Consider the following 27,901-nt stretch of genomic DNA (forward strand, 5'->3'; position numbering starts at 1 on the left):
TTCCTCTTTCTCATAACTTGTCATCTCCTCTGTCTCTTCTTATGTTCTGTGTCATTCACGTGCATTCTCCCCCGATCCCCTCAACTGACCAAAATATAGAACTCGGTGCCATTTTTTTAAGTTTATTTATTTATTGTGTGTATGTGAGTCAGAGAGAGAGTATGAGAGAGAGAGAGAGAGAGAGAGAGAGAGAGAGAGAAAGCAGGGAGGAGGTGAGAGACAGAAAGAGAGGGAGAGAGGGGGAGAGAGAGAGAGAGGGAGGGAGGGAGGGAAAGGGAGAATCCCAAGCAGGCTCCTCACTGTCAGCACAGAGCCTGACACGGGGCTTGATCTCACCAACAAACACTCAACCCACTGAGCTACCCAGATGCCCCTCAATGACATTTTTAAAACTCAATTGTTATTTAAAAAGAAATATATTATCCAGGTTGGTTTCTCTTATACATTGTTCTTGATTGATTTCTTTTCCATCTCAACTAGTATGAGCTTTCTATTAAAATAAATGTTCCCATTCCTACTCTTGAAGACGGTACATTCTCCCCACCCACCAAACAAGAAAGGCATCTCTGCCATGTGTGCCTGTACACAAAAACATGCAAAGAAGCTCCTCGAATTTATCCCATTATATTCACCACTTAAATGTTTCTACAAATACCAGAAAGAATCATAAAAGAATAGAATAAAAGGGGCCTAAAGAGAATGTAGCATAGACAGATTTCCAGCCAGTTTCATGGGGGAATAAAATCTACAAACCTCCAAGCCAGGTGTGAGCATGCAAACTGAAGTTTCCTCGAGCCACACTTTTCCCACATACTTTCAAAATTTTTGATGAGCACTTGATCTAAATGAAGTGGAATGCTAGTTATCCAACTTTAATTCTTCATCACTAGAGTACTTTTTGCTCAAAATCTGTATTTAAGAATTGGAAGAACAAGGGATAGTATTCACTGCTATTGGGTGTGGACATCAATATATAATAATCCAAAAGCTTGTTTGAAAGTTTTTGCTTGTTTCCTTGGTTTTTGTCTGGGGTTCTCAGTAGTTTCACAAGAAGTAACAAAGTTAAGAGTTAGACAAAAATTTGATTAAAGATTTTATAGCTGCTCATGCATGTGTTCTGGATATTGGGTCAATCTGCAGTGAATTTCTAGTTATAGGAATTGCTATTCCCAAGCCTTGGCAACAGAAATCACTCTATTTTCTACTGAAAACAACTTCGGTTTTAAACAAACATAGCTAGCTATATGGTCCACATGTTCATTGTAAATTTGCCTTCAGAAGTCACATTTCCCATTACACCTAAATTGTCCCTTCCCAAAGCCACATAAATGAAGCAGAAGTAATTAAATATAATTGCTTTCTTTTGTGGCCTTTGTAGTAAAATTTTGGTAACTGACAAAAAGATTATTTTAATACAGAGTGCTGTATCACAATGACATCTCTACCAGTAGTGGCTCCTAAGTAAGGGTAACAAGTGCATCCTTTTTTTCATAAAAATGGAGTTCTGCTTACCTGGCAAGCAGCAAAACAGTAAAAAAAAATCAGGGATGTTCTTATTTCAAAATCACGGAATCGCAATTCTGAGAAGGATGTACAAAGATCATCTAAGTTCACCTGTGGCAGCAACACGGACTAATCTGTTTATCCATAATACACACAAATAAACAACTCTTAAGATTCTCTATGTAAGACATTCCACAAACAGCCTTGATGACACACTCAGTAATTAACAAATCTCAGTATCCTAAGTAGCCTCTTTTACACACTATCCTCACTCAACACAGTGGAATACAAACCCTAAATAAACAGTCTCAAGCAGAGGCAGGCTTGTTCCAACACAACATGCTATATGGTTCTTTAGAGAAATGCCATCTTAAATTATATTTTGCATTCTTACATTAACCTGCATATTTTCACACATTTTAATATTTTCCCATGAGAAAAAAGTACACGCAAGGTAGCACTTTTATCTCTGTTTTGAAAACATAGACGATTTCTATTTTATTTATGTGCTAATTAGTCATTGTAAAATAAGGCTGTAGAACTATATAACATGAGAAAGATCACTTTTCCTGGCCTTCTCTCTTGTCATTTCACCATTAATTCAGCTCACTCTGTTGCACAACACTGGTGATTTCTATTTTAATCACACTTCAGTAAGACTTAGGTTGAAGAGGTAGCATTTTTTTTTTAACTAAGGTAGTTGTTAATACTGAATAATCTCATAACCTTTCCTCTTGAGTTTTTATTTTCTCAGACAGGCCAGAATATTTTAAGCTAATTGGTAATTTCTGGACATTTTATTTATGCATCCAAGCAAAGAATATGCTATTTCAGAACATGACTCAAAATAAGTATGAGATATTACTACTGCCCTTGGGGCTCTAACGATACTGTTGGAGAGCTGGCACATACCTGAGTGGAACAGGTAAGTCAATACTTGAAGCATTACCAGTCTAAGTGCCAGAATTTGTATCGTTGGTAGTACTCGCCACAGGAGCACAGAAACTGGGAAAGTTGCTATGAGCATAAATGTGTTCTTCAAGCCCTTGCAGAAACAGAGTAAACCTATCATTTTCATTAAACAACTTAAAATACTAAAAATAATAGAGGAAACCCCATTGCATTGTCAATTTACTCTTAACGTGTAAGAACCCAAGTCAGGAACCTGCTGTAAGTAGTAAGCAGCATTAGGAGAGTTTTGCTATTTATTTGTTTAATTAGAGAGAGACTAGATGGAAGTGAATTTAAGGTGTCTGGCAGCCTTGTCTGAAAAAGTCCCTTCTATTTCAAAGAAGAATTCTAAAGGCTGAAAACCCAAATAAGAACATATTGCCTTAGGAATTCAAAGGAAAGGACATGAGAGGCTGTGAAGGAAAAACCAATAGGACTCAGTGAGCGGCTAGCTATGGATGAAAAAGAGCCAGAAAGAATCAAGGATAATTGAGATTTTGATTATAAAGGTAAAGCAGGATGATGGGGACTTCATGCTCACAATACCTTTATAACAATGTGATAAAAAAAAAATCAAGTAACACTCCCCTTCCATGGGAAAGTTATTAAAAGAATACCACTTCAACAAGATCCCTACCAGGGAAAATACTCAATGATACTGTAATAGTGTTGCATGGTGACAGATGGTAGTTACACTTGTGGTGACCACAGTATTAACACATAGAGGTGTCGAATCACTATGTTGTACACCTGAAGCTAATATAACATGATGCGTCAACTCTACTCGAATTGAAAAAAAAGATCCCTACCAATATTCAATATTCCACACAATTCCAATAATCAGACACACACACACACACACACACACACACACACACACACACACACACACAAATAGGCTCACACCCTCAAGTTTCCTGTCTTATAAGCTTGAACCGAAACCACAGGATGTGTCCTGCCTTCTGCTTAGGTGGTAATGCCTATGGCAAACAGTCATTTATGCCCCATTCACTTCATTAAAATGTATTTCACATCTTAAATTCCACACACTGCTGGGGTTCCCCCCTCCCCCCGCTTTCCACCCCAAGTCATAACCTCCTTTTAACCCTGAGTGCCCCAGCATCTGGAGCACAGTAGAACCCTCTGAGGCCTCCTGAACTCATGAGTCACTATAAATAGCAGCAACATCAACTCTCCCATGACACAAGTAACATCTATTCATAACATCTCGTGGCATGATAAAATGGAATAACTATTGTAATAGAGTCAGAGGCGACAAGAAACGACACCCTTCCATAGTGTAAGAACTGCCACCTAGAGGGCACTTCAAGTGACTTGAAGGTGACTTCAAGCGATCTGAATTTCAGAAATGCAAAGCTCCCTGAGAGATGTATATGGTTACCTGGCTAAGGAAGACAGAGGCACCATGACGCATTCCTCCTGTATTCACCAGCATCACAGAGGAATACATAGCAATTATTCGTACCACACAAAACACAACATTGGTGACCCAAGCCAGTGCCGCCAAAAATACAAGCGTGCCAACATATTTCCTTTCTGTACAGCACTGCCTCTGAGTTGCCCACTTGTCCCACCCAACAGCCTTTCTTCCCCAGATTAATTTCACTGAGAAACACGAAGAGCCAGAAAGAGATCCTTCTCATGAAAGAGCAAACAGCCCATTTGCTTTGCAGGGGCCCAGAACTGGGGATTCCAACTGCTGGCCAAAATCAAGAACACAGCCAGTTAGCAGAGTCACTTGCAAGTGGCAGTATTCCACCTAAACGAGCAGCACAATAGGGACCATTTCTGCCCCTTGAAAGTCCTGTTTTGTGGGTCCTCTCACCTTCCAGCCAGCATCCAGGTGACACTCATGAGCAAGTTAAGAGACTGAATTTAGGCTAGTTCCCTCAAAGATGCCATTGAGAGTGAGGAGCCATGCTGAGAGCTAAAGCAAAGGGACAGACAGTGGGAACCTGTAGTAGGAAGGTCCAGAAGACCTTAAAGAAGAATGATTCGTGTTCACAGGATATGAATCTCTACAAAGTTTTAGTATGTAGCTTGTGGCATGACCTGTGTACAATGGGTGGGGGAGAAAATGAGCTTGTTCAAAGTAACTCAAAATAATAACTGTTAACCATCATTGCTAACCAGAGGCACTGCTCATTTACTACTCAGAACACCGTGGATTAAGTTCTTTGATTATCTCCTTCTCATACACGAGGACACTAGAACACAGAGAGGTTAAGTATCTTGCCAAGGCTGCACTGCTGATATGAGCTGGGGTCTGGCTCAAATATGTACTCCTAACCACTGCCTTCCCAGTAGAATTACATCCCAAGGGCCCCTTCTGAAAAGGCAAACTTTTCAAGTTTTCGATCATTTTTTTTAATACAAAGAACCTTGGTTTCAGACCTAAAGAAGAACTATTTCCTCCTACTTATATAAGATAAGAAAGAGGGTGAAAGAGACCATATAGTTATTTTGTATTGTTATAGTAATTTTGTTTCTTCACAGTGAAATGAGAAGCTACCTCATTTCACACACATTCCAAAGATTCTCTTCTCTCCTACCATGCCCATTCATTTTGGGGATATGCAAATGGTATGCAGAAAATAAAGAAATCTCACTTTATGACATCAGACCTAAGGGTCTTGTCTGAAAACATTTAAAGGTCAAGAAAAAACAGGAATGCGCTATGAAGAATGAGGTCAGGTAGGGGGAGGGCACAGGGGTGTGCACTGGGAAAAGGGGAAGTCAAATGACAAAACCCCAAATAATCTTGGCTCTTATGAAAAGGTACTCTGTTCGTTTACCCGGAAGCACCAAACAAAAGCAGCTGCCCATTTCTCTGTTTCAGTTTCCTGAATATAACTGGATCACCAACTGGCATCCATTGTTCCCAGCTCACAGAACAATGTTCACTAGCATAAACCCATCAGTTCTGGTACATATCCAAAGAGCTAAAAAAAGAATACCGCAAGACTGAATGAGTGTCTATATGCACATACCTAGCAATACGTTTCCATAGCAGGCGAGTCATACGTGTGAGAAGCAGTTAGCACCCCAAGCACTGATGCATGTTGAAGCTTGTCAAGAAATACATTACACATCGGACCAATATGCTGAACAGCACATTCTGTTTGTAGCTCTGTTTCCTAACATTTTACACATCTTCAGAGTCTCTGCACTCACAAAGTGGCCTATGATTTCCCGCCCCCCAAATATCCCAGGACACTAACAAAATGAGACGTTCAGAGGTCAAAACCATCCACGGTGGGAAGTCGTGTTGTGTTTCTAGGGCCTGTCTCATCAAGGACCACCTTCCCACCCACTTTCTGGGCAACCCTCAGAGATGGCAGCTGCTAACTTTAAAAAAAAAAAAAAAGTGCATGGTGGAGGAGGCAAAAAGGATTATTTTTAAGAAAGAGCACAATCTAACTTTTCTCTCCACCACCCACTCCACACCACCTCCTCATTCCCTTGTCTCTCCTCCTGCTTGCTCTTCCATTTCACTCTTCTTCCCCAGTCTCTCTCCCGGGTGCTCAGTGAGCCACACCTTCTCACACGCATTTCCTTCTCTGTGTCCCAAACTGGGCGGCAGCTCGGACACCACACTGGGAAGAACAGTTGTAAGGGCTCGGGGCTGCTGCCAAGCTCAGGCAAACAAACCCAGTTCCTCCTCCGAGCTCCAGATGTGTGGGAATCAAAACACGCATTCACTTTTGAGAAGCCCTGCCTTGACATGAGAGCCGTGGAGAAAAGAAAAAGCATCTCTGTTATGAGCTAAATGAACCTATTAATTATGTCATCTTCCTGATGTGCCTAAATACTGGAAGATAATTGGCTTATTTCTTCTTCAAAATGCCCTTAACGATTCAGTTCCATGCCTCTTTAATACGGCTTCTGAAGCTGAGCTGCCCAAATTCTGTGTGGAATATATTGAACATTTTTAAGTGTACATGATAAATCCACGTGCCCTGTGGATGAATTTCCTCCATCAGTTGTGGGCGACAAGCAATTCAACACACTCGGGAGTCATCTACCCAGACCAAAATACCACGTTAGCAATAGTTAAAATAATGAGGCACTTTCCAAAGTGGAATAATTAAAAGTTAGGACCAGATTTTATGTGACGAGGGAAGAAGGCAGAGCAGGGAAATATAAAGATGATGTGCAAGGATTAAAAACAAGAAAGTCAACTAGATATTTATTGATGGGAAATATTCAGACCAATAAAAGCAACGTTTATGTCTTCCTCTGTAGTAATCCACTCACTAACTCTTCAATGAGCATTTATTAGGCACATACTATGTGCCAGGCACTGTGCTAGATGCCAGAAATAACATACTGAGCAAGACAAATTTGATCCTACCACTCATGGAGCTAACAATCTAGCATCAGCACAAGACAAAGCTGCAAGCTCACAAAATCATCAGTTAAGCATGTAGTATGAAGGGAAGAAAGGGCTTAGAAAGAATGACCCTGAGGAACCTACGTTAGATAGAGTAATAGGAAAAGGCCTATCTCTACAACATTTAAAAGACAGACAATAAGGGTGCCTCAGTGGCTCATTTGGTTAAGCATCTGGCTCTTGGTTTCAGCTCAGATCATGATCTCAGTTTCATGGGTTCAAGTCCCACATCGGGCTCTGAGCTGGCAGCATGGAACCTGCTTGGGATTCTCGGTCTCCCTCTCTCTCTATCCCTCTCCTACTCGTGTTATCTCTGTCTGTCTCAAAATAAATAAATATGCAATGGAATACTACTTGGCAATGAGAAAGAATGAAATCCTGTCATTTGCAATGACATCGATAAAACTGGAGGGTATTATGCTAAGTGAAATAAGTCAGTCAGAGAAAGCAGATATCATACGATTTCACTCATAAGTGGAATTTGAGAAACTTAACAGAAGACCATGGGGGAAGGGAGGGGAAAAAAACAGTTTCAAACAGGGAGGCAAACCATAAGAGACTCTTAAATACAGAGAATTAACTGAGGTTTGATGTGGGGGGGAGGGGAGGGGAGAAAATGGGTGATGGGCATTGAAAAAGGCACTTGTTGGGATGAGCCCTGGGTGTTGTATGTAAGTGATGAATCATGGGAATCTACTCCTGAAGCCAAGCACACTATATACACTGTAAGTTAGCTAACTTGATGATAAATTATATTAAAAAAATTTTTTTTAAAGACTGAATAAATAAATAAATAAATAAACAAACAAACAAACAAACAAACAAATAAAAGCTAGACCATTAGGGTGCCTCGGTGGCTCAGTCAGTTAAGCATCCAGCTCTTGATTTTGGCTCACAGTTCATGAGATCAAACTCCACGTTAGGCTCTGTGCTGACAGTGTGGAGCCTGCTTGGGATTCCCTCCCTCTCTCTCTCTCTCTGCCCCTCCCCAGCTCGTGCTCTCTCTCTCTCTCTCTCTCTCTCTCTCTCTCTCTCAAAATAAATAAACATTTTTTTAACAGCTAGAACATAAAGAGAGAGAAAAGCTAACAAGGACAAGAACAGAGTGACCATTCCAGGAAGACAGGACTATATTGTGCAAAGGCCCCCCGAGGCAGAAAAGGTTTGGGCACCAGGGAACTGAAAAATCAGTGTGGCTGAAGTAAAGTGAGCAAGATGAGAATGACCCATAACAGGACTGGTGAGACGCTGGGGGCCATGATGCCCAATCAAGATTTTATTCTAAGGACAACAGGAAATTTTCAGTGGAGGAGAGGAGCAGCATAACGCAGTTCACACTTTATGACGATCATCGTTGCCTCTGTGAGGAAAAAGACTTGAAAACGAGCTTGTCGCAATGGTCTAAGCAAGAGAGGATGATTCCCTCCACCAGAATGCAGCAGCTAAACCAAAAAGGAGTAGACAGATTCAGATCTATTTTAGATGTAGAACCAATAAAAGTCACTGATGGATTGTATATAAGGGTGTCAGCAAGGAAAGAATCAGAGAGGATTCTCATTGAGTTACTCCATTTATAACTTTCCCAGAAGTTACAGGCATCACCTGACAGAAAGTCAGGCTCATGCAGGAATCTGATCTACGGGACATGATATGTCCATATGCATAAGTAACTCAAACATCCTGACCCAAGAATAACAGAAACCGTGTGTGGTTGTTCTTGAGACACAATAACGGTATACTAGGCAGATATTTCAGTGAATTTTCCCATGAGAATTTTGTTGTTATGCTGGTGCCAGAGCCCCATAGCTTCCCCCAAAAACTTAGGGTTAAATGCCTTTCTATACGTGGGTGCACCAGTTCTGACTTACATACAAGTGCTCCAGAGAAAACCAATTCATCTAGTCCCCATGACAAGCAACAGAGAAATTACAAATTTCTAAGAGGACCTTCATGTCAAATTGGATGACTCATGTCAAATACATCAAGGGATATTACAGCATAATTTATTGGCTAACAAGAAAATAACTATAAAAGACACATTTACAAATAATTTTCTTATGATCATTGAACAAGTGGGTCCTTAAAAATAGTCTCTCCATATGATCCCTTCAGAAACTGGGTATACAAAACAATGCAGTACCCCACAAGGAGGAGACCTCTGAGGGTAAAGAGAATGGACTGCCTTGTTTATTTTACATGCTGTGCTCAAACTGGTTCCCAAATGCCACAGAAAGCAACTGCCCCCTTCCCCCCACCCCACCCCACCCCCACTGTGGTTGATGCACATTCAGTCTCACTACCTTTCTGATTTGTTCGTTCCCTGTTACCACTTGAAGGTTACTGGCATTGTTTCTGTTGCCCTTCCTAAATAGCTGGTACATAATTATCTCAAAATCCCTCAGCGCATTTGTCTAGGTGGGCATTTTTCCCTTTTTAGTATTTATAGTGATGATGCGCTCCTTTTCATAAATTGCAAAATGGGAGATGACTTAGAGACAGAGGGAAGGAGGGAGATATCGATCTCTCTCCCTTCTCTCTCTCTCTCTCTCTCTCTCTCTCTCTCTCTCTCTCTCTCTCTCTCTCTCTGTGTGTGTGTGTCTCTCTCTCTGTCTCTGTCTCTCTCTTTCTCTCTCACGTGCACACACATGCACGGGGGAGAGAACCTCGGGTTCTGGCACAGGCTTCATCAAAACAGATAGCAAACACAGATACACAGTAGTAATTTATTTGGAGAAGGGTGTTGTCTTTTGTTCCTGCAGACTATTCACTGTGACCTTTTTTATCTGCATTTCAAGGACATTGCTTGAAACAGACCCCATTATTTTAGTCCGAATAGTAAGGATTCCTTTCAGAAAGGCTTTCCCCCCAACATTCTAATGAAAAGCACAGAATTCTTATCTCCTGCCCTTTGGTCCTTTCTGTCTTACATTTATTCTAATACCTTTAAGTTTCAATTTTATGGTCTATCTCCAAGCTTTCCTGCAACCTTTGCTCTCTAGTTTGATGGTCCATCTGTACTGCCTCTTTTAGGATAGTACCTCACTAGCTTCTAAGCCACCTGCTCAGTTTCAGTGGTGAGACTGTAAGAGATTCACAGATTCCCATCACTACACTTCACACCCTCTTTAATTTAACTCTGTAAATTCACTTTTCAACACTCCCGAGCTGTTAATTCTAATTTGGCCTCTCATCACCTGCAATGACTGAACTGGAGCTTTATCTGTGCCACCCATAATGCATTTTATTACAGGTTCCATATTTCTGCAACTGTAGCAAAAAGATGAAGAGTGTACAGAGCTCTGCCAACATACAAAGCTGTCACTATGTAGCTCCTGTTGGAGGATCTCCCAAAATTGGCATGTGTTTCTATCGCTTCTCCCTTCTACTGCACATATTCGTTCTCGCTTCAGCCACAAAGTTCCCCAGATAGCCAAATATCCTCCACATCAGAAGAAGCAAAAGCATATACCTAAACACATGGTCTACCGTATCAGTTGAATCTATGGGTGTTCTCTGACCTCCTACTACCCTGTTCTTAATAACACTTCCATCCAATGTATGATATTTAATATGTTTGACGTTTTCAGAACTATATTACTCTACACTCTTCTCTCCCTTATGGGATATTTTTCTACTTTTCCTTTCTAAATCATCAACCTGGCCCACAGCCTGGTTAAATGTCATCTATAACGCCATCAATGTCGTATACATATATATAGATAGATAGATAGATAGATAGATAGATATATGATATATGATATGATATATATGATAGTTTATTATATAACATATCATATATATGTTTTATATATATATATACATAAGATATATTTCTTTTTCTTCTTGACCTACTGTCTCAATAGAACCTATTTCTAAGCAAAAGCAATCTAAAAATGCCTTTGAGTCTTCCAGTGACTACTGATTACTGTAGTTAAATACCATGTGTAACACTCTGCCCTCTTTCACTAGTCAAAATCCAGACTATCCAAGTGTGCCTAAACTTTGTCAGATCTTTTCAAGAATCTTACCAGACCTCCTCCTAGAACAACTTGCTAGGACAAGAAAAGACTCTCCATAGACATTATCCTTTAGAGACCATCCCAGTAGGATTGTGTCCCTCCCCATTAGCCACAAGATCCTACAAAGTGTCTTTCCTGAGGACATGGGATGGAAGCAGAGAAAAGAACCAATACCCAGGGAGTACTCACTGAGAGGTTTGAGGATGCTGCTGCTGGTTTCATCTGCATTTTCCACATCTGACTTATCAGAGTAGTTCTCAGAGATTCTTTCTTTTTCCTTCTTTTCTTTGTGCCCTGTCTTTCTCTTGTGGCGTCTCCTTCTCCTGTAGCTCTTCGGCACATGGACCCCAATGTAGATGGTGTGGTGGCCTAAGAAAGGTACACAGATCATTAGTCACTTCAAATCACATTCTCTGCTGCATATAAATTTCAAAAGCTCCTCAGGTCAGAAGAAAATGTCTATGAATTCATTACCATTTTACATTTGACAAACTGGAAAGATAAAATCTCTTCCCAATTTTCCGTGACCGAGAGTGTAATTCAACCTGTTAGCTGGCATTAGGATTCTGGGAGGGTATGCTCCAGTTACACCCGGATAGAGAACTTTTCTCTCGGGAAACCAAAAAATGCCAAGCCAGAAATCAAGAACCCTTGATTCTGGTCAAACCTCCATCTTCAATTAGCTATTTGACCTTGAGCACGTCCCTTAACCATTCTGGGCCTCAATCTCATCATTCATAGAACAAGAGGCTTACTACATTGGGTGATCCCTGGAGGCCTTCCCAGTTCTAACCTTCCACGAGTCTGTGATTCTACTAAATAGAGTGCTTAAAAAGGAGGTCTTAGCAGCAAAAATAAATAAATAAATCAAGATCTAACTCAAAGTTCAAGAAGTCATTCTACTGGAGATAAGCTTTTGCAATAAAACTTTTTTTTTTTTTTTTTACAAAATCAGCAGAATAGAGACTTAGAACTGGGACAAATTGAGAAAAAATAAGACCTACTTGGAGAGAAGATTTCAGAAATACTCAAATGTTCACACTAGGAAACAGCTAAAATGAATGTCCGTTACAGTGCCATTCTCGTTTTTCTTTTTTCGTTTCCCAAAGTTTCTAAAAACTGGTTGTTGCAATGATAAAAATAAACCCAGCCCAGCAAAAACTGCCTTGAAGAGAAGGGCATGAGGAAAAAAGATTGTGAAATGCTTTTAGTTCTCTGGATGGAAGAAGCTGTAAAACTGACAAGTGGTATTATTCTTACAAAATCTGATAAGACAGGAAGAAAAAAGGAACTCAAAGCTCCACATCTTTTTTTTTTTTTTTTAATTGGGAAACTTACTTTCACTTTATTACAGCACAACTTCAGAATGTGGGAACCACTATCTCAGAAGTAATGTGAAAACTTTTTTTCTTTTTGAACTGCAAATTAGATGAGATTATATCATCTTCCCCATCTCCTTTCCCATTCTGGAATTATTCCTGGATGACCACTTTACAGTGCCCCAGATGATATCACAACCTAACATGCAACACGTGTACGCGCACGATGTCTCACGTAAATGGCTGTGAGTCACTTTCCACAGTCACTCACCAGGCATATCTAAAAACACTGTAATTCACAGGGGTGTTCCCTTAAATTGGAAGGATTAAAACAATTGTATGCTCCTTTAGGAAGGAGCCTCCAACTAAGGAATGCAGATCCCTAACTGAATGGGTTAGGATTCCAAAAAAATCTGCTATTTGGAATGAGGTTGGAGGCATCTATATAAAGTGTGAAACTCCCCCCTCCCGACACACGTAGACACACACACACACACCAACTCAACTATTACAAAGCACAGTGAAATGCTCCTCACAGACTGAGTGCCAATGAGAAATTTATCGTGTCTAACCATTTGCAAGCAAATTGTTCTCATGGGAAAGCTATATTATACTAGGAAGTAGGAAATGTCTCAGAAACAATGTGAATTAAGAAACAGTGTCAATTGTTTCCTGTGCTCCAGTTACTAAGGGAGTCCTGCAGCTTTATCTCAAGGCACACAATATACGTAAGCAAAGCCAACCAAATTCTTTAGTGAAACAAACACTGAAAGGTTGGTCACTTTCATTCAGGAATTAGGAAAACATCATGAAAAAAAATTAAGAAGCTGGAAAATTTTTAAACCTGTCTACATCTTATTAAATAAGGGCAACCAAGCAAAAAAAAAAAGTGACAGGTTAGTTACATCAGTCATATAGATGTTACACAGGAAGATTTTTCACTGTATTTACCCAAATCTACACAGTACCTTTGATAAGTCATTAAAAAGACAGTTTAAAGTGTGTTGGGGGGGGGGGGGAGGGGATGGGCTAAACAGGTAATAGGCATTAAGGAGGACGCTTGTTAGGATGAGCACTGGGTGTTATATGTAAGCGATGAATCACTAAATTCTATTCCGGAAACCAATACTCTACAGTATGTTAAATAACTTCAACTTAAATAAATAATTTTTTTAAAAATAATTAAAAAAAATAAAAGACAGCTTATATGGGCTGACAGGATTTTAAGGTAAGATTTCTAGAAACTCTTGTCATTGTCAACCTAAGCAAAGAGGGTGATTCAGAGAGTGAGCTCGCAAAGCCCACAGAGAGGAACATACCTTACCTTCTGGGACCTAACTGAAGTTGCAGCCCCACAAAAACAGTGCCATTTTATTCACATCGGGATCACATGCCTCCCCCTGCCTTAGGAAGAAGATTCGGCTTCTCCCTGCCTCCTCCAGCTCCTGCCTCAGATGTTTCCCATCCACACACACCCCACACTTCATCACACACTTTTACACAGGTGGGGAAGCTTGCAGATATGATACCGCTCTCTGCAGCCCAGATATCAAGCAGAAATATGGTTCCTTGCAAGACACTCCAGATTTCAGACATTTTTATCAGCTTTATTGAGGTATAATTTAATTTACACTACTGAGGTGCAATTCACTCATTTTAAGGGTATAACCCAAAGATTTTTAGTATATTCACAGAGTTTTGCAACCATCACCTTAATCAACTTTAGAACATTGCCACCAACCCAAAAAGATCCCTTGTGCACATGTGTAGTACTGCATTCTCTGTACCTACGTCCATCTCAAACAACCACTCTTAAGCATTTTTGATACTTTCAGTGATGGCCTCTAGGAAGCTACAATTCGCTGGTACCCACACAGCCATGAACTTTTTGTGGGGATTCTTACGCTACAGTAGAATGAAATATTCCCTGAGGAAAGAAGATACTACCTCCCGAGAGTCATGAGGAAATCATGACACTGAGCAAAAATTCAAAGCATGCTCCTTTTTCTTCTCACACATTACCAGTAACTAAATTTTCCTTTTCTGTCTTGCGTTCAGATAGAAGAGAAGGAACACGGTCCTAAGGTTCAATAAACCTTTAGGAACCTGGGGACAGTGATTGTGTTTCACCCATTACTTCTCAGTTGCTCTACACTTCAACTTCTTTGCCCAGGGGAAGAAAGCAAGACAACTTCACCTTGCAAAGTGAGCGTAAGGCATGCTTTCTCAAGGTGATAACCAAATATTTCATAAGTTGTACACGCCAAGTTACAAAAATACCGAAAGTAAAATGAGCTCAAATGGAAGCATTCTTGCTGCTCCCACAGAACACTTGTCTTCAGGATCAACAGACGCAGAATTAATGAAAATATACTACTGTTGATAAGAATCTCATGGGTGGATTTTGATATTTATTTTCAATAAAATATCTTTACCTGCCTCAGAGATGTGTCATGAAGATTGATGGCTATTTTTAACACTAGAACTCATAAAATGACAGCAAGCACTTCGGAAACATACAAAGGTTGAGGGTGTAGTATTATTTTACACATAAAATAAAAAATGAGAAACGTGACAGACAAGCTTTCCAATCCAGCAAGGGTCTACAAAACCGTAGATGCTGAAAGAATCAGGGAGAGTTACCAGCTTAACTTGTAAGACAATTTTAGACTCAAAAATAAGATAAAAGATAAGGTAAGATGAGATAAAGACCTCTCAGCTAGAAATTTCACCAAAAACTGCTTCCAAAGTTTCACCAAAAACTTCTTTCCAAAGGAGAAGCAACATTTTTCCTAAAATAGCTAGAATTCATAAGAAAAGGTGACTGTCTCGATTACACTCAAATAGAAAAAAAAATTTATGGTGACTGTTTTAAATATTATTAAAATAAAGTTTGCATTTTTGCTACTAAAATCATATCAAGCAAAACTACTGTAATGTACATTTGACAGTGTTCATTTAGGTGTGAGTCAAAGGGCACTGAGTCCTTGATTTGGCAGTGGCCTCAGTATCATGTGTTAAAATAAATACCCTGCATGCCTTTCTCTGACAGATGGTGTAAGTTCCCAACAAACTCCAAATGTCTTGAGAAATATCTCACAATCCATGCCACAGCCAGTACTACTGGGAAGAAAGCATGGCTTTCCTAGTTATCTCCGAAGGTCAGAAATTATCACCAGGTGAGGCTGGCCTCTTCCCATCCTCACCTGCTCCACCTCGGCTGAAAGCAGTACTGTGATTCTATCATGTCCAATTCTTCCAATTCCTAAGATATTTCTAAACTAATGTCATTGATAGTTGCTATCCTGTTTTCAGACCAGCAGAAAACTTTCACACCTGGAAACTCTGTAGTCATTCAAGTTAAGAGGCTGTCACAGATACTCACTGTGCTACCAAGGATGATTAGGATTTTGTAGAATTAAACCCATCAAACCAGAAGACAAACCAGAAAAAGGTTTTACACCAGCCAAACTCAAAATTCTACAAAAACGCTGGACAGTGAAACCACATATGCCTCTATATGCAAGATAGACCTATTAGCTCCTGTAGGAAACATATTACTGTTCTTACTGTACATACAGATGATAGCAACTATTTATTGAGTACTTACAAATGGGCCAGGTTCTGGCTAGGTCTCTGATATCTATTACCTCATGCAATCCTCACAATTGCACAAAGTAAATACTACTATTATCGTAATTATACAAGCAAAGAAACCAAGGTGCAGGGAAGTCAAGGATACTGTCACCAACAAACTCATAAAAGCACACAGGAGAAACAGCTCTCAAGTGGCAGTAACAAAGATAGCGAGGGCTTCATCACTACTTTGGTGGTGATTTGTTGGTTTGTTTTTTTCTTGGCGGGGGGCAGGAGGACGCTTGTGCTGTATAGTATACAGCATTTATACTATCAGTCTTATAACTGATTACGCTTCCTTCCTCGTGTTGGCTGCTAGAAATACAAGAGACAAGTCTCAGGCCAACCAGTGGTGGGCAGAGTTTTGAGACACACATTTTATACACTAACCTCACTCTTCCAGATTTTCACCCATTATTTTCCCTTCACACTAAACTATTTGGGGAATAAGGAATTATATGAATTTTTTTTTTTTTTAAATCTGAGATGTCAGTGGTCGGGAAAGAGGATGGCAATGGCTGGGGTGGTTGTGGGGAAGCGCAGATTTCTAGGCAAAGATTTAGACCTATAGATTTAGATCTAGCTAAAAAGGATCCCCAGAGGACAGGTAAAATCTTCGCCATCCCCATCCACCTACATACATATCTAAGGAAACACTGAGGGATGTTTCCATTGTTGCTCTTTCTATAGTCAACCAAATTTCTGTTTTCTCTAGTTCAAAGATTCCACAACGTCTGGCACTTTGTATCATTCTTCTAGAACTAATCAGCAATATTCCCAAAATATAAGTCAAATATTGCCTTCCCTAGCTTATCTAAAGTAAGCTGGCCTTAAGCCAAGATGCCTAAGACATGTTGTAGCTATTGCCAAGAGGGATGTAACAAAGGGAAACAAAATTAAGAGATATTTATTATCTCTATTTTAATTAGGGAAAGAAAAATGTAGAAGAGGAGGCAGAGCCTCTAGATGAGTGACAGATTATAAAAAGATGCTGTGGACTTTACTTCTTAAACCAAAACAAATGTCAAAGATTTTTTAGAAGTAGAGGAATAAGAACCTTAAACAAAATCATAGTATCAAGTTGAGATGCCACAGAGGCTGTGTGTTTGACACTTCATATAATAAGAAATATATCAGTGCCTATAAACCTAAATACTTTAATAAATGAAATGCAAATAATTTGCTAGCTTATTACTAACAAACACAGAAGACTGTCCATAAGCAGCTCTAATAAGATATAACCCAAATAACATTGCTACTCAGGCATAAATACCAACTCATGAAAAGAAAACCTGCTTCAAATGGCATGGTGTAATTTTGCAGTTAACAGGGGGAAAGTCAGCCTGTGATGAGGCGTGTTTGCAAGAGGTCTGCATTTCAAACATATACCACTACACAGGACAAGAGCTGATTTTCCTTTTTGTATTTTGGATAGGGGTCACTTTTCACATAGAAAAAAAAATAATGCCTTCGTTTATTAATAGAAAGTTATATATTACTTACGTATTTATAAATCATTTTGAATGTTGATAAGTAATCTCTTTTAATATTAATGCTACCAATCATATTTAAGATTAGGCATGCAGGCAAATAGCATAAGTGATGAAAAACAGGGAAATACTTTTCTTCCCACTGAACTGCATGGGAATTTTATCCACTGAAAGCCTCCCAGAAATCCTTAGGGCAACCTGAGGTTCCCCAAGCAAGACTGATAAGAAATCTCAGCTTGTTATCTGATGTTTACTAAGCACAGTGCTTTTAATATTTAATATTTCATGATGATGATGATTATGCTAACAATCTCTAGGCAGGAACAAACAGGTACAGGAAAAAGTCGTGAAGGGGAGTCAAGCTTAGGGTTACTCAGCTAACCACCTGTCCTTTAGCTGAGTAAACGTCTACACCTGTTTTTTAAGTGTTCCTTTCTAGTGAAGTTCTACTTATAGCCTTTAGGTAAAGAGGAGGATTCTAAGAGCACACACTGAGGTTAAGTTTCTCTTACAGTTACCATCACTAATAGCTGATAAGAGGCAAAAACTGACGAGCATTATAAAAAGTTACAAGTAGTGAATATTTTTAAAGACATGTGACTTAATATGTTCAGTGGTCGTCGTCAATTATTTGAAAACAGCTAGGCTAGAACAACCACTTAAAGGTAGTACAGGAACCTATCTTAATAAATAAACAAGACTTAAAGTGCTTCACAATCTCTAAAAAGTTGACTCTCCAAAGTAATTTTAACTTTGCTCTAGCAAAATCTCTCTTCTACTCATCTGTACACACCAAATATAATCTATATTTATATCTATGTTTGTATATCTGTATCTCTATATATCTATATAGATACAGGTGCATATAGATATGCAGAGGTATCTGTATAGACTCCATATATAGGGAGATGCAGAGAGAGAGAGAGAGAGAGATCATTTTTATGGACAATCCAAATCAAATGATATCCATAAATTGTCTCTCACTGTGGATGGTACCCAAGTACACAAAGGTGCCATACAAGTGTTGATCTCCTTCTCCCTTCCCTTTCTGTGAGGGAAAATTCAGAGCACGATTTCCTCACCCTCCCTTGAGCCCTGATAACAACTTGTGAACTCCCTCTGCTCTCTAGCAAAGGCACCCCTGAGCAGGGCAGAAGAGCCAACTTTAGACCATCTAACTTGCCCTCCAGTGGGCTGCTTTACTCAATATACAGGGTTTAAATGTTTGACAGAGGGAACACCTTCCACAACCTCAATCTTCCCTCACGCTGCCCAGAAACACGTGCCTGGCAATCTCCACCCTGCTCTGGGTAGAGTTTCATCCAGAGCTTTCACACAGTGAGTGCCAACCCCCAGGAGCTGTTATCCTTTTACTTGACTGAGCAGAATAGATTGGAACCAAAAGGCCTGGGAAGGCCCGTGCCAGGCGGGCAGTGCTAAGAGTGAAGAAGAATCACCCAACAGGAAAGATGAAACCTCCACTCATCCTGACACCCCAGAACCCCCAAAAGAGGCTGGTGAATTTTAATGTGCACTACACATGCTGTCAGATAAGATCCACCTGTGATCCAAACACTGAGAACTGACAGTTTCCATTATTTCTCTTATGGTCACCATTTGCACAACTGAATGGGAAGCAGGGTTGGGAGAGAGAAAACAATGGCTAATCCAATGGTCACTGATAACTGGATTTGCAATTGCAGCCAGAGAGGCAGCTTAGAGAGACACATAAATGCACACATTCACACTCTCATCCTACCCACATTGTCCATCTCCAACTCTATTATGGGTTCCCTTTTAGCACTGGCCTAAGCCCCGGCTGGGTAATAGGAAGAATAGTCTTTAGTTGCTATAGACAGATAATCCACCATATAGTTAATGCACTCATGGCTAATCAAGTATTAAATATTTAATATTAGTTCACATAATTCCCTCCTCTCACATACCTCTCACATAGGTAAATGAGATAGGGACAATGCCATAGGACTAAAACAATAACCAAGAAGTAGGAAAAGTGCCCCGAGAGACTTAAATAGCCTGAATAAGGCCAACTGCAGAATCTTCCTGGCTATGGTTCTCCTCACCCTCCCAGAAAAGAGAAGGACAGCATTCAGACATAGCACCATGTAATCATACTTTTAGAGTTGAAATAACCTTAAAACATCACATGATTCAACCTTTTCATTTACCAGTGAGCCAACTGAAGCCAAAAGCCAGTGAATAACATAGAGACTGGGACTCTTGGTGCTCCCAGACATAGAAAGTTTCCTTGCCCACTTTCCCACTAGTACTGCCATGGTACCAGCCCACCATTGCCATCCCTCCCGTCTTCTAATGTCTTCAAAACACAGAAGAAGAAAAAAAAATTCATCCTTTCAAGTTCGTAATTACCTAGAAGGAAAAAGGGGCTTAGGAATTCTCTGAAAATGTTTCTGTCTTATAGAATGACCAGTTTAAATCCACAACCCTTAGCTCCATAAACTGCCCCAAATATGAAAATGTTCTGCCTGTGACCTCTGTCCTCCACTGATCACCAATGGTCACTTTGAGAAACGGCAGAAAACTTTTAGTCTTTCCCTCTACGTCCTCCATTACACTTAACCAATTAAAATATTTAGAACGGTTACAGAATTTTTAGAGCTAAAAAAAAAAAAGCATCTTAAAGAAAATACAGCTCAACATTCTCACCTTATAGATGGATACACGAGCCTGGAGAGGTTAAAGTGATTTGCTTGTGGCAACACTGACAGTAACTGTATTAACAGGAACAAGGACCTAGACTTTCTCAGGGCAGTGCTCATCCCAAGGACGAAGAGCTTATGAAAAGCAGAGGCCAGCCAGGCTGTGTCTTCTTTCTCTCTCACCTTTTCATAAGCTCCTCCCATCGCTTCTTGGCCTTTTGGCTAAGGTCAAGTGTGAAGCTCTTCCAACACCTTCCATTCTTCTCCTCTGTTCTTTCCACCTCCTATTCTCCCAGGTGCTTCTTCTCGTTCTCACCCATCTCCCTTTCCAAACTCCTTTCTGGCTGCAGAGGGAACAGACCTCATGCCTCCACAGAATGGCACATGAATTTCCCAAATTGCTCACAGCAGAAATCCAGAAGCAGTCGCTCCCATGTACCCTTATGTCTCTCCGCAGGTCCTGCCAGTCCAACCCAGGTGTGTCTTTTGTCTCCACGCTAGTATAACTGAAAAATCATCTCTCAGTTGAATCTCAGCAACAGTCTCCCACATTCATCTTTGTCCTCCTGGGATGTTCTCTCCATCTATCAGCAAAAGGGATCTTTTCTAAAAAATGCAAATTTGGGGGGGGGGGTGGTGACTGGGTGGCTCAGTCGGTTAAGCATCAGATTTCAGCTCAGGCCATGATCTCGAGGTTTGTGAGTTCGAGCCCTGCGTCAGGCTCTGTGCTGATGGCTGAGAGCCTGCAGCCTGCTTCAAAATCTGTGTCTTCCTCTCTCTCTGCCTGTCCCCTGCTCGCACTCTGTCTCTGTCTCTGTCTCTCTCTCTCAAAAATAAATAAACATTAAAAAAAAACTTAATGTAAATTTTGTCTGGTTACTTTCCTGCTTAAAACTCTTCTGCAATGGCTCCCCAGTGCATACTCAATAAAATCCTAAATCTTTAGCATAGCATAAAAGGCCATGAATCATCAGGGTCTTATCTACCTCAGGCCACGTTCGCTCTGTTCACCTGGTCCAGCCTCAATGTTCTCATTTCCACTTCTCAAATAGGCCTATCTCTTTCTCGCCTTTGGGCCTTCACACATGCCTGCCTGTGATGTTTCCATCATTCTTGCCCTAGATGGTTCCTGTGCATGCTTTAGAGTTCAACTTCATGTCACTCTATGGGAAATATATACCCGTTTCCCACCCAAACTCACCCACATACATGATCCGCTCTCTACATTATCACACCAACAACCTTGTCCTTAAATAATGACTGGTTTATTTGATCATACATTCATTGTGGCCTGCACTGGAATATGTTATGGCATTCAATGATACATGTGAGCCCAGAAAAGCAACATGTCAGAATTTATATCTGCAACTGTTCTTAGCATTTTGATAAGCTTAAAGAAAAACAAAGCGCTGTGCATCAGTTAAAGCTAATAAGAAGAGTTAACACGGATACTAATCAACTAATTTGTTGATTACTGGATATCAGTATTAGCTCCAGTCTGAAAGCATTCTGCAGTCACAGCAATCGCTGGCAATAAATTACAGGCAGGGAGTATATCCAAGGGAGGCAGTATCTTAAATTTACTGGGTTCATCCTGGGGACTTCAAATTAGTTTACTAGTACTCCTAGCAAAACTAGGAGACAGGGAGGCACAAATGCTATTTCTCTGTGGAAGAAAACTGAGGTTCAGAAATTAAGTAATTTGTCGAGGGCTTACTGCCAATACCATAGTATTTTTCAGGTATTACCCAAGAAACCTCAGAGCGTCTCTGGTAAGGAGATGAGAAAATAGGTCATTAACTGCACTTTGCATAAAGGAAATGTAACCACATAAGCATGATTGGCCTCATGTCACCCACAAAGGCAGGGCAGAGCCGGAAACAGAAATAGGTTCTGAGACTCCTGGTTCTCGACTATGTTCTCTAACCCACGGCATAGGCTGGATAAAAGTACCTGAACAATCAGATACTGATCTAATTTGCCAAATACATGTATCCATTGGATTCAATTATAAGCTTTCATTCCACGTCCCAGACATTGTCTCTATTTTTCAGTAGGGACAGAATTACCTGTTGAAAATTTAATAATCAGCTGGAGGTGGGGTGGCGATTTAACAAAACTACAAATGTGCAGTTCTGGCCCTCTAAAGCTGATATGTTGGCCAATATCACTAAAATTCAAAACCTATTTTTTTCAGAAGTTTTGGCCTGCTAAAAGTTATTAAGCATTCCACCATGAAAAGAGTCAGTAAAACAATGTCTCAAGAGACTGAAGTAGAGTCTATTCTCCTTTCAAAGCCAGCAGACTATAAAGAAAGGTGAGCACATTGGATACAGCACTGCCTTCTAATTCTAACTCCATGGAAAGGTAAAAACAATTAACCAGATTTAAAAGCTTTTGCAGCTCTTCAGAGAAGGGAGTTATTTAAGTCACCTATACTGCTGATTCAATGGATATCACCCACCACGCTCCCTACCTTCGCCTTCATCCCACCAGGCAATCAGCAGCCTCAGGGGCACAGTGTTTGGAACCTCCTGTGAGCTCCTGTCATGGCAGGTTCTCACCTCAGTCCCCTAAATGCTAGCAGCCAAAAAAGCAAAATAAAATTTTAAAAAATAAAACAAAACCCCACCAGCAAGCTCACCACAGCAACAAGAAAGCCTCAACTGAGCCTTACTCAGCTTTGTTCTAATCTTCCTCTATTCTCTCTCATCAGACCCAATTCTCAATTCCCCCAGTGATTCTGCATTTTGTGATGACAAAAATGGGGAGATACTTAGCTCAGGTTTATTTCTATACTATTGCATAATCTCATTTAATTGGCACCTAAATTATATAATAACCAACAAAGAACATGATTATTCTAGTCTATGCTGGGTGGGGAGGAGGAATATATACATCTCATATAAGATGTGTTTATTTATGTACATATATATTTACATATATATACAACTGACCCCTGAATCCTCTTCATTGGTGGGAAAGTGCCATACACTTAAATCTTCTCCAAAATAGCACTTTTACAGGCTTTATTAGACAACAGCCACACACTTGTATTTTACCCTGTATACAATCATGGAAGACAATTTAACAAATTGGGGGCAATATGGATTAGAGCAGTGTGATTACGAAAATTAGATCTCGCGCCCAGAGCTTAAAGGCAACCAGAATGAGTCCAAAGAGAAATAGACAGCAGGCCTTGGGAAACTTCACTTGACGATTCTAGCTTGCCTTTTCCAACATAAGATGCAAGTGTGGTTAGAAAGGCAAAGGATAGCTGTTGGTAAAAATGAATTAAGCAAATAAAAAACATTTAAGCCAGTTAGAATTTTTTGGAATGATAATAATCACAGAAAATTATTGGTGAAATTGTATCAATCAGAAAGACAAAGTACAGAAAGTGATTCCGTATAAAGCACCCCTATCCCCAATGCCAGGTACAGCAGCAACGTAATTTCTGACAATTATTGCAACGCTTCTTTGGTAAACGGCATGTTCTATTATTCTCATTTTACAGAGCAAGAAACCCAAAATCCAAACTGCAATTTGCTTCCTTCACTTATGCAATGATTCAGCAATAGATCAGGCAAAAGTTTTAAAACTTTTATTCCCAAACTGACGCTGAGCCACCATGTTTCAACAACTTTAGCAAGTATTTCAATTTTTAAAAATGAGATAATAAAAAAATACGCCAAACATGTCGCCAAATATCAAACAATATGTTTCATAAATATGACCAGATAAAAAGTTTCTAAAACAAAAATCTATAGACAAAATTGCTGCAAGAACATTATTTCGGAATTTCTGGATCCTTGCAGAACACAACCAAAGCACCAAGTTCAATTTTTTATGGTTTACTGTGAAAAAAGAATGTAGACACCTAGGACAGAAAGTGTCCTCATGAGGGCTTTAGCCCAAACTGTACTGACCGGGAAATTCTCTATAATTGGAAAGTTCTGGGAAGGAATGTCTCATTCCAGTTTCAAAACCCAAGGAACTACCATCGGATTCCCTTGAAGCTAAAGAACTCTATACGCAAATATTTAACTTCACTGATGTGGCAGGAGGTGTCAAATAGCTCCTGAGCTAAGTGTTGCCTGCGTTAGGGACCCTGGCGGGCTTTCAGCTGAGGCCATGATGGGAAAGAAGCAGGGCACTGAGAAAGGTCTGTGTGAGCACAACCTGCTCTGGGAAACCCACGCTGTTATTCAAGGATCAACCCTTACACACCTCGCCACATTTCTTTAAAGCTCTCTGGTGGGTGGATACAGGTTTCTTTTAAGAAGGCTTTTCCTTCAGCAATATTCGCCCAAGTGTTTCCTCTGTACACACAGTTTCTGAGCAATAAGAGTGAACAGCGGAGAAGAGGTCAGCAAAATGCAACCGGACACTTACATCCAGTGCTCAGAATAGCCCTAGCTCCAACCTGGCCCCTCCCTTCCCATCCGATAGGTTTTCATTCACTCCTTCTTGGCAATTACGTTTTCAACCATTGTAATTATTAACAAATGTCCACCCAGCCCCACTTTTTCCTTAGGATACTACCTCCTCCAATACACATAAATACGTCATCATGATATCCTCTAGGGAAAATAGGGTTAAGTCATTATGATTTCATCTCAGTAAAATGTGGAGATCCTGACCTCCAAAAAGACAATCGTCACCATTTCATCAGTGTAGCCTCACTCTTCGAAAACCAGAGTGGAAGGAAAGAGAGTAATGCAGACATGTTTCAGGGTCCTCTTTTACTTATGAGTGTGGACATATAAACAATATAAATATGTCAGTGATCTCTGCAAAATCAAATAGCAGTAACAGCAAGGACGGGATCTTTAGAGGCTGTATTGTCTCATTTGATTAAGAGTACTAAGGGAACCAAATTTCTGACTACAAATTTAAACAAACACGTTACAGGAGTATATAAAGTAATTCTACCTATGCTTTACGTAGTTTGTATTATATATTCACTTATTCAATTCCTTCTTGTAACAAATATTTAGGAAACATCTACTCTGCCCCAGACCCTGCTCTGCTTTTTTGCTTTTATTTCCCTAAAAATAATCCTCCCTTAAATTCCATGAATCTTTAACAATTCTCTCCTTTAATGTCCATCAGCAGACATGGGAATTTGTAAAATTCTTCTTCCATTTGGACAGATGGGAGCACGCTTCCTTCTGGACTTGGTTTTGAACAGAAGAGGAAAACCACCACAATATATCACAACAGCTTTGAGAGCACTGATCACAACTTCAGAAATGGAGACACATTTCAGCCAATATTGTCTTGCTGTATTTTATGCTTCCTGAGTTGCTGGTTAGACCATGTTAAGAAAAGGCCCCTCCTCATAAAGTCAGAGTTGCCAATGCCTGCTGGGAAGTTACCTAGCCCTGCAGAGCCAAGGCCTTATCTCAAAGGATAAGGTGGAGTTTGCTCTTTTCCCCTATTGCAAAATATGAGAATATTAAGTAATCTGTTTATATCATACAGATCCAAAATCTTGGCTGCCTTTTTTAAGGATAAAACATCCATAGGATTTCCTTCTGTTTGGAAAAAGCTACCTGGGACTCTTCAGATCTCAACCCTGATTCACAGAATAAAATCCGGCAATTTCCCCTAAGTGTGTTCGAAATGAAAACTTAGTGTGTTTGTCCCTCATGGCCAGCGTTTCTGGATCATTCCGGTGATGTCGATTACCAATTTGTCATCTACAGACCGATTCTGTGGAAGTGCCGAGGCTGGAGCTGGAGTCTTTTGGTACAGAAACAAGTATGAGTATCTGATACTATGAAATTTTTAAATGAGTATATCCACAGTAACCCTTCTGTGCCAAAAAATGTTAACTTTACAAAACTATACATGCATACATATACACTGATACGAGGTAACCAATGAAAGAACAGATATAAAAGCTTCTCTTTATTTTAAAGATTAAGTGGTACTTGGTTGCCTTTTTAAAGAGTATCTCTTTAAATCATTAACACAAATGCACACGAAGGAAATTATGTGAAAATGAGGTTTAGGTCTTTAAATATATCCCACATAAATTCATTATTTAAACAGAGGATGACTCCTCTTCTGACTCACTCTATTCTCAGTGAGCTTTGCAGCTGATGGTTTTCTACTGAGTTTTTAGACCGTGGATTAAGCATCATGCCACCCCCAGAGAGTAAAGTTGAACCAGGTGAACTGAGGGTGTGGTTGGAAGGCTCAGTCTGTCCCCCCTTCACAGAACGACAGCGGTAAAAGAACTGCTGAGCTGAATCCAATGATCACAAATTAAGAGACCCTAAGAAGACTTTTAAAAGCACAAACACTTCAAAGTAACGAGAGCTACTGGACCTCAGTCACCCTCATAATCGCTTATTGGGAGCATATCTGATTGGTGCAAATTACTTCAAACAACAAAATTTTATTTTAAGTTTCCTTTTGCCAAGTGTGCTGCATTATACTTTAACCATGTTTACCCTAGAAGAGAAATACCTATGTGGATAAAAGGAAACATTTAATAATATAAATGAAAGGTAGGCCCGCTCCTTGCACTTGCGCTTTCTGATGCTTAAAACTGGAGCCCTTACTTCTTCCACAATTGCACCAGAAACTCAACCACTTCAGAACAAAGAGAAAAGTCTGCTTTCCTTCAAATACACCCTTCTCTTTGCAGTTAAAGCTATGAGATGGACTCGTGTCCTTGAGGAAAACAGTCCCTTTCAAACTATGAATCCTCATTAGAGGTCTTGACAGTTTTCATTCCCAACCACTGAGACCATGAATAAGCCATAAAACGCATCCATTTCAACATCTTTATACTTCACCTGGAGTGACTATAAAATCTAAGTGATTCCACTCCCACAAGATGAAGCCAGGTGAGGAAAATGAGAGGGTCAGCTAAGAAGGCACTGAATTAGAAATAAATAGTCCCTGAATGCAGTTTCAAGATTGTACTGTAGAAGAGAGCCTGCCCTGGTGGATATTCTCCACCAGATAACGACACCATCAGCAACCATCCTTATAGGGTCTCAAGATTCAGGAACAGGCACCTAGTGAAACATGCCTCAAAAGAAGCGTAATCAGCTCAGGCTCCAATCAACATGAAAGATAATCATTAAAACCCAAGTCGTATCAGAAGACAAAAATACACAATATCCATGAGGCAAGTTCAATCATCACAAAGCCAAACCATTTTACAGATGTGTCTACCACGCCTTGTTGTCTTTCCGCTTCTTCTCAGAGAAACTTGCCTACAGATCTGTTCATGACGTTCGTGCTTGAAAATCGAGCATAATACTTTGGGAAATAAACTTCTTAGTGAACACCTTAAGAAACCCATGTACAATATCCTATTGCAGTAGAGTGCTGTCAATCCTACAGACCTTATAAACCCAAGAAGTGATTTACATCTCCTGTGAACTTAGCGAGAACATTATTCTCAAGGAAAACACACACAAACGCAGTACATCTCATTCCCAAGCCTTCTCGCTGATTTTTCAACTTTAATTGTCCCGAAAGTATACATTCATTCAATCCTACCATATTTCTTACATTCATATGCTGTAACTTTAAGATTCTTATCTCCTCATTAATACTGGGACAGTGACAGAGTCACCACAACGGAGACTTAACACAGGGGCACAAGAATCTCAAGACAAAAGTTTTACAATTTTGCTCTCACTAACTTGACATTTTCCCACAGTCATGTTGTAAAAGTGCAAGGAACCCATAAAACAATATGAAAGAAAATACTGTAGTTTCCTTTTTCCTAAGTAACTTGGGCATCAAATTCTTATTAGTCAGAGTCAGGAGCATAAATGAGGAAAGGAGGGAAATGGGGGGTGAGGAGACTACACAGTCAGAAGAAACTTAGTAAGCAAACGTGAGAAACATCGTAATG

The 27,901-nt window shown here is 40.0% G+C and overlaps 1 protein-coding gene across 4 annotated transcripts in view; it reads right to left on the bottom strand.

The window, feature by feature from the left end:
• Positions 1-27,901, bottom strand: part of SLC4A4 (solute carrier family 4 member 4) — a 358,380-nt gene that overhangs the window by 283,616 nt on the left and 46,863 nt on the right. For all 4 annotated transcript variants that reach the window (XM_058722325.1, XM_058722324.1, XM_058722327.1 and 1 more), the window contains exon 3: positions 11,077-11,256. In XM_058722325.1, the coding sequence (XP_058578308.1) occupies positions 11,077-11,256 (180 nt within the window). The remainder of the gene's footprint in view (positions 1-11,076; positions 11,257-27,901) is intronic.

This window comes from Neofelis nebulosa, chromosome 3 (genome assembly GCF_028018385.1).
Source record: "Neofelis nebulosa isolate mNeoNeb1 chromosome 3, mNeoNeb1.pri, whole genome shotgun sequence".
NCBI lineage: Eukaryota > Metazoa > Chordata > Mammalia > Carnivora > Felidae > Neofelis > Neofelis nebulosa.